Genomic DNA, 11606 nt, shown 5'->3' with positions numbered 1-11606 from the left:
TTTTCTAAAAACTTGTCTAGATTGTGATATAAACTAATAAAAGCTCATTGCTTATATTTATCAGCTAATTTATTTATTTTCTATAGCTACAAATTATGCAATTTTTGGCGTTTGGGTTACATTTTTGGAACATATATGCTGATTGGTCAGACTAGATGGTGATAAAATATCAGTAGATATAGCACAAATGTAAACTGCTTTACAATAAAATCAGAAGCGTTATCTATTTAAGTGTAGGTACCTCTATAGTTAAAAAATCTTTTTAAAATACAGTAGAACCTCGATAACTTAAACCTCGGTAACATAAAAACCTCTGTTACTTCAAATACTATGTTCCCTTCCCATCAGAGCCCAAAACCTCTATAACTTAAAATAAGCAACCTCTATAACTTAAATAAATAATCTCTGTATAGGCCCTCAGTAACTACATAGAAACATGTACATACCTCTATATTAACTAGGGTACATAGAAACATGTACATACCTCTATATTAACCTTTACCTAACATAGACCCTTGATAACTTAAAACCTCTATAACTTAAAATATTTTGTGTTTCCCTTGGACTTTAACTTATCGAGGTTCTACTGTACCATATTTTTTGCGATTTTTATTTCAATACAAAAATGAAAATATTATTTTGAACATAATTTATATCTTATTAAAACGTAAAACTATTACGACCCTAGAATAAACAAATAATATTTAAGAAGAAATTTCACGGCTATACACATTTATAGATTCTGACCTTTAATGATAACACTGATAAGAATTATAAAAATATTTATTCATTTGTAATAATCTGGAAATTTACTCATATGAATTGTTAGTTATATTGTTAAAAAATACCGTTTTATCAAGATGTTTTCAATTGTATGACTTCTAAGGGGGTCGTTTATATGAATAACAAATTAACAATGTTGCAAAATATAATACTAATTATATAAATAATATAATCAAATTGGTGAATATAAAAATATACTCAATATTTTAATGCGAGGTAACAAGCTGAAAATTAGCGCACAAGTTGTTGTAAAATAATTTGTAAAATTAATAATTTTTTTGAAAGCTGTAAAATTTTCCCAACGAGCCCTACAGGGATTCACTACATGCTTGACCTTTTATAAAGAGATTTATTGTTAATTTTTTTTGGTTGTTATTTCAGAATAAAGATTGTTTTTCATTATTTGCCCGAAAATTTAATTGAATAATATATTCATTCATTGATTTTTATCTTTTCCTATCTTAAGAAATATTTTTTAGCGTGCCTGGCAACCTTTTCTACCACCGAAACGATCTCGTTTTTTGGCATTATTATTAAAAAAATGTACTTATAACGCTATTAAAATTTCAGCACGGGTAAAAAATATTTTTATTTTTATTTGAAACAACATCATGGTAATGATACATATTATTGATAGATACTAAACTTTAATTTTTGTTATTTCATACAGGGTCAATAACATTTTACTCCCTTTGTTTTAACTCGTAGTGTCTGCTTGCCTACGGAAAAACTTAGGATCGAATTTTAACACTTTTCCCGTAGTTCCCGTGAAAAAGTTTAAGCAAAGAAAAGAAGTAAGTATAATAAAAAAATTACTTTTATGGATTAATTTTTTCAACCCATATATTTCATCTTACTTTTACCTTGCGCAGCTTCATGTTGCGCAGTATCTGTCCAATATGTTAATGTGAGCAAGACTAATCAATCAATCTTTATAGGTACAATTATCATAGATGATACTTTTATGCTCTACAACTTTGGAATACACTACGCCCAATTTTCGGTAATATTGTCTCTTTTAATAAAGCTATAGCTGGTTGTATGGCCACTCATTTTGTTGAAGAGACCTTAACGAATACCAATAAATTATTATACAACACCTCTGAAGCAAAATAATTGTTTATACTTTATAGCGAAAAAATGTATCGATTTATCTAATTGTTTATAAGCTCTAATGACTTTTTAATTATCTTTTTATTACCATTCTTCGCATAGATAGAATAGGTGGTAATGAACACCATGTTTTTTGAAATTTCTTGAAAGGCACTTCTTGCCATTTCAGTCTTACAGTATTTAGGTATATTTAACAACGGCAAATAATGTAGCGAGTTTTTTTTATAAATATATGTTGCGCTAGATAAGAGTTTTTTGAGATACCTACTAAAGAATCAGGAAAGAAGATTCAATAGATACGTACAAGATTTTTTCTCAAGGTAGAAATGCTCCTTACAAAATTTCCTACTATCTTCCTTGTTTTAATATGTTATGAAATTAAATTAATCAAGTATAATTTTGTATGTTACGCTTCAATAAAATTAAGAACAACATACAATTATGAATTCTAATTTTAAATTATTCGAATAGTGATATTTTAATTACAATTTTGCAAATGGAAAATTTATTATACATTAAAATTAAAGCAAAAAAAAAAAAAAACTATTTTAATTTTTACAGAATTAAGTATGTTTTTTCCCTAGATCAAAATACCTATCTAATGAATTAATTCTTTCTACCATGAAAAACAGACAATGAAATTTAACACAAAATAATGAAAAATAATTGAAAAAAAAGATTATATTATTTTAGTTTTAATTGATATTTTATGTTTCACTTCTACCACCCTGCACTTTGTTTTTACCTACAATAGGTTTTTTTAACTTAACTTAAGGAGTTTCGGTACCTAAACGAATGTGTTACCAAAAAACTGAAATTTTATGTGTCTTTCTGTATAAATTTCAAGTCGATTCTCTTTCACGGTTTACGATAAATTAATTATTTAAAACAGCCCATATTATATGGTGGTAAATAAAGAAATCGTAATAAATGGTGGTATTTTAGTCTATAAGTGCTTTTAAAAATGGTACCATTTACAATTAATAATATTTCTCAAGTTTTAAGCTTTATAATCGTACCAAAATTAAAAACTGTACATAAAAAATTTTTTGGCTTTGATTATGCATTTCTCATAAACCGTAGAGAATCGATATGAATTTTTCACTAAAGACGTATAAAAGAGCAATTAATTGATGAAGAAATTTTCAATATTTTCTTTTCATTTTAATTTTTTGGTGTATAGAAATACCTTGAAATAACTTTTATCAAGAAAAATGTTTCTAACAAGAAAAAGTTAGGTACATAGGCGCATATTTTACGCATATATTAAAGCCGACCTGAGCTCTCAACTAATTATGGAAATGGGATGGAAGAAAACTTTAAATAAGAAAGCTGTTCCTTATTAAAATTATTAAAAAGGTAACATTTTTTACAAGTAAATTGGAAATGGTTGAAAGTTGAAATTTCTTCAAAACTTCAGGGAAAATGCTCCTTATTATGCTTGAAAAATACCTGCAACTTCAAAATGTACAGTATTAAACAGACCTTGTTTTATTGCTAAACTTGAATTTTAGGTTCTAAAAATAAATCAACAAGAAATTAAAAATCATTTATAAAAAATGTATATTTAATAAAAAGATAGCCATTATACATATAAACATTTAACATTAATAAATAATTTTTCTTTTATTATAATAATTTAAAGGCTTGACATAAACCTTCCTGGTGGTTTATGTAACAGAATTCTAAGACAATTATATGTCTCCTTAGAAATATCTTGTATATGAATATCCCCGTCAAAATAGGGTACTCTACAATTAATAGGCTCAACACAAATAACTCCAAAATTTGTTTTATCGCAAAATGGTAAATTTGTCAATTTACGTCTCTACGCTCCGCGTATTTCCAAAATCGCACAATATTCTGTCCCATCTTGAATCTATTACACAAATTACCCTGACACTATAAATAAAATAAACCTAATTAAAATAAACAAATTTAATTATATCGACTAGATGTAAATTACCTACTTATTTTAAATAAACAGTTACGGCCGCGGCCTATTGTTTATATCACAGCCATATTTTAATATAGATTCTTATGGACTTAAGGCGGTTTGCTGAAATTAGTGCAGCTTAAAATGTAATCATCACATTGTATGTACTGATCAGCATACTGGATTGAATTTTGAAATACATGTTTAGATTGTTTTAATAATTTAATAAATGAATTTTTGAACATGTAATTGTAACTTTTGAATATTTCTAAAAACATCGACATCTCAAGACAATTTTGAGAGATTTTAAAATTATACGATAAATATCCAACAAGCACGCATGTCGATATAAAACATGCAGAGTTTTATTTCAACCCAATTTTACTTTTAGCATAGATATGCTTGATATTTCAAAAAAAATTCTTTCTTTTAATGTTTGTAAAATCGTAAAAAATTGTGATTAAGTTCTTGACATGGATATAAAACAATGTAGAGCAAATTTTTCAACTGAACGAAAGAAAATTACTATTTACAATTTTCGCTCAATCACCACATTGTTCTTTTATTTGGTTTTTTTCTATTCCATAGGAAATTTCTCCATGACGAAACATTAAAACTTATAATGTTTAATAAATGATAAATTATAATCGATGTTTTGAATAACATTTTAATCAATATTTTGAAAAAAACTTGTTACTGCCTTTTTTAATCAAATAATAATATTATAGTTTTGAATATATGTTATTATTTTTTTCTATAAATTTGTTTTTAAAAAGGGTCATTCATTTAATTTAAAAGAGGTTCTTGTCCTACTTTTGTATTAATTCTGCCAAAGTTTAATAGGATTATATCATACATGTTTATTTTATACATTATAATAATTATATGGCATATCGTATATGATTTGATAAAATTCAAGGTTTCATTAAATTTGACTATTATATGAATTGGATCGTCAGTCAGCCGTCACATTCAACAGAGAACCCACAGATTTTTACAATAAAATCTTAGTACACTCGTTAGTCAAATTACTTTTCTTATACAAAGCTATAGCTATAGCTATCACTTATGTGGCTAATTCCGGGACCAAGACTCAACATTCTTGATACCTATTAGAGCTAAGTTAATTTTGATCACAAATTTGAAAAATATGATCCAAATTTAGTAGGATTACATACTTGATTTATCAAAATTGGATAAAATTTTAATGTGATAGAGCAAAATAAAATTTTTTTGATTCTGATGACGTCATAAAGTTAAAAAATTCGATTTTTTTGATAACACAGGCAAATTTGATTCAATCTTATTGGAATTTTTTTTAAAATCCACTAATTTTGGGTCATTCTTTTCAGCTGTGATGTCAGTTTTTCGCTAGCTATCACTAATGTGGCTAATTCTGGGACTAGGACTCCACATTCTAGAAACCTATTAGAGCTAGGTTAATTATGATCACAAATTTGAAAAGTATAACCCAAATTTAGTAGGATTACATATTTGGTTTATCAAAATTGGATAAAATTTGAAAATGGTAGAGCAAAATTAAATTTTTTGATTCCGATGACGTCATGAAGTTAAAAAATTCGATTTTTTTGATAACACAGGCAAATTTGATCCGATCTTATTTGAATTTTTTTGAAACCCACTAATTTTGGGTCATTCTTTTCAGCTGTTATGTCAGTTTTTCGATAGCTATCACTTATGTGGCTAATTCTGGGACCAGGACTCCAAATTCTTGAAATCTATTAGAGCTGGGTTAATTTTGATCACAAATTTGAAAAGTATGACCCAAATTTAGTAGGATTACATGCTTTTTTTTTATCAAAATTGGATAAAATTTGGATGCGAAAGAGCAAAAATAAATTTTTTGGATTCTGATGACGTCATAAAGTTAAAAAATTCGATTTTTTTGATAACACAGGCAAATTTGATCCGATCTTATTTGAATTTTTTTGAAACCCACTAATTTTGGGTCATTCTTTTCAGCTGTGATGTCAGTTTTTTGCTAGCTATCACTTATGTGGCTAATTCCGGGACCACGACTCCACATTCTTTATATGTATATGTATAAATTTAAATATGAGAATATGTATAAATTTGAATACATTTCCGTTTTCAAATTCATGCATTCGTAATTGTTACTTTCAAATCTCAATTTAAATCAACATCCTTCTTTCTTTTCTTAAAGTTAATATTCTAACCAAAATTGAAAACTCTGTTTTAACATTTATTTAACTCTTTTCAATTACGTGCCATTTAGAAAATGCGATTTAATAATAAAAAACATCAATTATCAAACTTTTGTTAAACATTTTGGCTTCACATGTATTTTACTTTTCATAATTTCTTGTATTTGCTCTAAAGTCTGCCCTTTAGTTTCAGGTACCATCAAAAGAACAAAAACAATACCTACAATACAAGATATGGAAAATATACCAAACGGAACATGGCTACCATATGAATTTGCAATAATTTGATAGTTTTTTAATACAATAAATTCAATAAGAGCAGCATAAAGATCAAGAACGCATAATGCTTTTGCTTTAATATTCGTGGGAAATATTTCTCCAGTAATTAGATATGGAATCGGTCCTAAGCCAATACCATGCGCCATTGTGTAAAACAATAAACTTGATATAGGTATCCAACCAAGAAAATTTAATTCATAGAGATTGTGTAATTGTAAATAGAAATAAACTGTTTGGGCTGACAATGCAAGGAAACATCCTATACAGGATATTATTAGTAAAGGTCGACGACCAATCCCATCCACAAATAATAAGGAACCTAAACTACTTAAGAATTGCACAATACCAAATAAAACCGATGATGTTTTACCGGAAAATATACCACCAGCCTGATCAAATATTAATTCCGCGTATGTCAATATCGCATACACGCCACTCATTATTTGTAACGTTTTCAATCCTAAAACTATAATTAACCCTTTGAGATAGGAATTACATAAATCGGACCATTTTGATGATTGAGTATTTTCAATTTCCATGCTTTTGATTAACTCTTGAAAATCACTTTCCTTAATATTACGTACACCACGTAAGCGTTTTAATGACTCTTTTGCTTTTTGTGGATCCTCTTTCATTAAATAATAATATGGCGATTCGGGCATAAAAAAGAATGTAGCAAAAAAAATCAATGGAAATATGCTTCCTATTAATGCCATTAATTTGATTGAAATCCATGGTGCAACACTATAGAAAAACAATGAACCAACATCAAACATGACCATTTGTCCATTACTTAAACTTCCACGTATATCTGGATCAGATATTTCACCAATATACATGGGAAGCATTGTAAATATACATCCAGTGGCAAAACCAGCCACAAATCGTGCTGTTATAAGTGTGCTCGTATCTTTAGCGAACGCAATTAATAACCAACTGCCTAAAAATGGTATTGCAGTTAATAGCATGGTCATTTTTCGGCCAAAATAATCTGCTGCAAATGCTGAAACAGGTGCAGCTGGAATATCACCAAATAATTCAATTGATGCCATCCATGATCCATCTTCTACTGTCGTTGGTATTGTTGAATCGTTTGCATATAATTTTGGTAAAGACGGTGACGTCCATACAAAATGCATGCCACACAAAAACATTGTTAATGAAGCTGAAAACAGAAACAAAATATTAACTAAACATTTTAATTCATTATTTACTCAGGCGGGTAGCTAAAGGTGGCAAAGGGTGAAAAAAGTACACGCGTCAATATTAATTTTAAGTAGTTTAGCTATCAAGCAAGTAAAGTCTTTGCATATTTGTTAGATTAAATTACTTTTAAAAATTTATAAATTAATTAAAAGCTATTACATTAATTAATATACATACCGAAATGAAATAATAAGGTTTATTTTTTAAATAATTTTATGCTATTCATACATATCTAAAGACAATCCTATTTGGTTTATGCAGTAAGGGTTCCGAAGGGAGAATTTTGAGCACAGATCCCGAATAGTAAAAAAACTCAAATACAATTTATTTTAAAACTATAGCTATAAATGTGAGTCGCCACAAGCTAGCGAAAGTTGCACCAGAAATTTCCAGAACAGGCAATGGGACAGCAAAGAAATGAATTGTTAAATGAGATTGTGGAGGAATTCGTATAATGAACTGTACAAAAAGTTAAGGGTCAGAAGCCAAAGAGATAAAATGATGTGCTTGTTAAAACTACTTGTTTGTATGATAATAATAATAAAACATGAGAGGAGTACCGCAAATGGATCCCTAGCTCTTAGACCGAGAGACCTTTGTGTCCTCCTAGAGAACGACCTGTCACCCGAAGACAAAACTTCTTCCTCGTTTTCGGGTAAGAGATGCTATTAAAATCAGATGAAGCTATAGGATTCTGTCAAGGCAGAATTCTGCAGACGACACGCAGAAAATTCACAGTTTCTCCGCCGGAATCTCTCCCAGATTTTGGAACATTCTGAATTTGACACCCTGAAGACTTCTGCAAGTGCAAACAGCATGAATGGAAGTTTCGTCATCCTCCATATAGGCTCTACAAGTGGGTTTATTAGAGATATCCATGTTATGAAGGTGATAGTTCAATCGACAGTGTCCTGTCAAGAGTCGCACCACCCTTCTCAACTGCGCTCTTGTAAGTTTCAGATGAGTACAGTCGAATGGCCTAGCTGTGGTTTCAACTAAAAAAGAAATGTACTTCCTGATAAAAAACAGTATGTTTCTATGCCTCATCATACAATTTGGTCATGTTAACTTAACATTAACTACTAAATAATTAAATAGATACAAAAATAAATTGAAAAATTTAAAATTTGAGAACCGGTTTTTAATAATAAACAATTTATGATTTGATCCTGTTATAAAGATTTTATAGAAAGACGTCATCCATACATTATGAGATGTATTACAAAGTATCTGTATATTTCTTATAAGAAATGATGATACCTATGGAATTTTATCTATGTTAAATAAATTGACCGTTTTATCAATATAAATAATAAAAACATTTGTATATTTTTAAAATCTGTGGCATTAAAGGTTAATCATAAAATTTGATAATAATTCTTAAATGAATCGCATATATATCTGTGTCAACATATTACATTACAGCTATTGGATTCCAATATTCAGTTACACATTTTTAGTATTCGGGTATCCCATTGTCAAGGTTCGTGTGTACATAAAGTAATGCCTGTCTGTTCACTGTTCCTATTTGAAAATCTCTTTTAATTCTGTCATCTTCAAAAAGAAAATAAAAGTGACAAGATGTATCCCCTATCTCAAATTAATTTTTTCTTCAACCAAGTAATCTAAACATTTTGTATCGTAGGCTACAAGCCAACAGAAATCGTGTTGAAAAAGATGCTCGTATATGTGAAGGTAAGTTTAAGCAGGTGAGAATATGAATGTCACACCCCTTGGTGTCTCACCCCTGCACCAGAAAATATGTACGGCGTTACTAGGTTCTGACTCTTGAGCTCTGCATAAGTATTCGAAGCGAATTACTTAAATGCCGTACAGAAATAAATCACGAAGGGGAATTGACGGGAGATCAAAAATGTTTTTAAACTTCCGGTACGGAAATTACCGGTTTTATTTCGGCGCGGTATTTATGTAATTCGCTTCAAATATTGATGCAGAGTTAGTATCCAGCAACACCGTACATTTTTGATGACAGGGGTGAGTCACCAAGAGTTGTGTCATTCATATTCTCACCTGTACCGCGCAAAACTATTGCCATGGTGCTTGAACTTATAGATTTGCATATAAGGGCATCTTTTTTCAAATTATGCCTGGTGGGTCATTTCACGACAAGTAGATTTGTTGTATTCAATGGGCAATTAACTTTTTGTAATTGCACAGAAAATACCGTGTGGAAATTGTTAGAAGGTCTCTTACTCACACGAGCAGTATAGCCATTCGCTTCCTCCGTGTTTCCAAATTCGCAGTCATGTGCAAGTGACATGTTTCATACTTGTTCTACAATATAGTTTAATTATAGCTTATAAATTATATCTGCGAGAGGCACATTATTTTTTCATGAACTTAAAAGCGAGATTTTTCCCCAGAGCCAGCTATACGTGATTGTAAATAAAACTTGAATTTCTCAGATTTCAAATATTCTACTCTTAATTCATTGTCATCTGTCAGCCTCTTACAATAATGTTTTCTAATGAATTATCAATTTTATACAAGGACGAATTTACACATTTGTCGCCTACCTAACCTCTGCAATTCAATACTCAAGTTCACAATCATATTAATTACATTTTCTTTGTTATAAATTGCAATTTTATAATTTGTGCTCTGTTACTAGTATGATTGTGAACTAAGGGGGCGTTGTGTCAGTTTCTAGATTAGGTATATTTTCCAACTCACGATTTAGTGAAGTTTACACAAGAAATAGTCTTTGGGTATGTTTTTTAGCTAAGAAAAGCTCAATTTTGTACCACTACTTATAAGGTGGGATAAGGGTATGCCTTAAAACAACTTACAGTACAGTTTAAAGACAATAGGAACAATTTCCTTATTAAATTATCTATTAACAATCAATTGAATATGATGGCAATGAAATCAATTAAATAAGAAAAGTTTTACATTATCTGTTTGCGAGATTTTAAATTAACAAAGTTATCAATTATATCGTCGTATAAAATCTTGTTCATAAAAGAGCTAAGGCGTTTATGCTTTTCTTGATTTAAAGTAGATCGTAAATAAATTTCACCCGATTTTAGTATGAAAAGCTTCTATCAGCCGAACAATTTGTTGCTCGTGTACATAGAGCCTTTCGAAGTGCTATCTATCATTTATATAATGTGACTAGCTTTTTCCCACGACTTCGCTCGTGATAATGTTTCATTTTAATGTATTCTTTACATGATTCATTTAATGAATCATTGATTCATTTAGAGAACCAATTTTAAAGACCCACATTCTATCTTTTAACCTGCTTTTCCTCGCTTAGCCCACCCTCTAAACATCAACTTCACTTATATCCCTTTGGAAAATATCGCTGAATTTAACCTTGAAGTTCGCTGGGCTCTTTTAAAGAATGAAATAAAAAAGTGACATAGTATAATTTTCTCTCATTCGCTTGTGATAATGATTTATTTAGTGAATCATTGATTCATTAAGAGATCCAACCTTTACCTCACTTATCCCCTCTATATACTGCAATATACGCAATGTCAACTTAGAAGACTCAAATGCTACCCTTCAACCCGTTTGTCTTTGCTTAGTCCGTCCCATAAAGATCAACTACTACCCTAGACTACTCCTAGTAAATCCGTCACTGATTTTATGTTTTAAATCTTTATGATTATTTTAAGTTACTTATTTTCAAATTTGACTTTTTGAAACACAAAAAAACATATACCGGTTAAATTAGCAAACGCTATAATAAACAGTTTGTTTGAAATTTTTTCTTTGTATATTTCAATATATGCCAGTGAACCCCGAGTATTAAATCATTTAACTATGTTAGTTTTTATGCTTCTTGCTTTGTTTATAAACTTTTACTAATACCGAATAATTATTACTAATACCACAACATTTAGGAATTTTAATATAAAATTCAATTACTTATAGAATTAATAACGAAATTATTTGAATTAAGATTTAAACGATCGTTGTTATAATTTACGTACATATTTTAAGTTTACCGAGAAATTTTATAAAAGAAACGAACCTGATAATGTAGCAGCATATTGTATCCATCTTTTGGTAATCAATGGTTTTTTAAATTGTTTCATATTTAAGACAACTTATTTTTAATTATACAAAACCCC

At 29.3% G+C, this 11606-nt stretch overlaps 1 protein-coding gene across 2 annotated transcripts; it reads right to left on the bottom strand.

Moving 5' to 3' along the window:
* Positions 1-5888: 5888 nt before the first annotated feature.
* LOC123295047 (facilitated trehalose transporter Tret1-2 homolog) lies at positions 5889-11587 on the bottom strand. Of its 2 annotated transcripts, none has more exons than XM_044876252.1 (2): positions 11507-11587; positions 5889-7462 (listed from the first exon to the last, which is right to left on the bottom strand). In XM_044876252.1, exons 1-2 carry the CDS (start codon positions 11568-11570, stop codon positions 6123-6125), a joined length of 1404 nt encoding a protein of 467 aa, XP_044732187.1. In that variant the 5' UTR covers positions 11571-11587; the 3' UTR covers positions 5889-6122. The 2 variants fall into 2 exon arrangements, with proteins under 2 accessions (XP_044732187.1, XP_044732189.1); XM_044876254.1 differs by lacking the exon at positions 11507-11587 and adding an exon at positions 8064-8340.
* Between the last annotated feature and the right edge of the window lie 19 nt (positions 11588-11606).

The sequence above is a fragment of the Chrysoperla carnea genome, chromosome 3 (genome assembly GCF_905475395.1).
Source record: "Chrysoperla carnea chromosome 3, inChrCarn1.1, whole genome shotgun sequence".
Classification (NCBI taxonomy): domain Eukaryota; kingdom Metazoa; phylum Arthropoda; class Insecta; order Neuroptera; family Chrysopidae; genus Chrysoperla; species Chrysoperla carnea.
Note: the sequence above shows the minus strand (reverse complement) of the source record. Positions and strands in the feature narration are given on the sequence as shown.

Bases quoted from the DNA above. Each gene is read 5' to 3' on its own strand.
- LOC123295047 (XM_044876252.1), bottom strand. From the start codon at position 11,570: ATGAAACAATTTAAAAAACCATTGATTACCAAAAGATGGATACAATAT. The intron at 7,463-11,506 runs GTTCGTTTCTTT...TTCTGTTTTCAG, and splicing joins ATATGCTGCTACATTATCAG to CTTCATTAACAATGTTTTTG.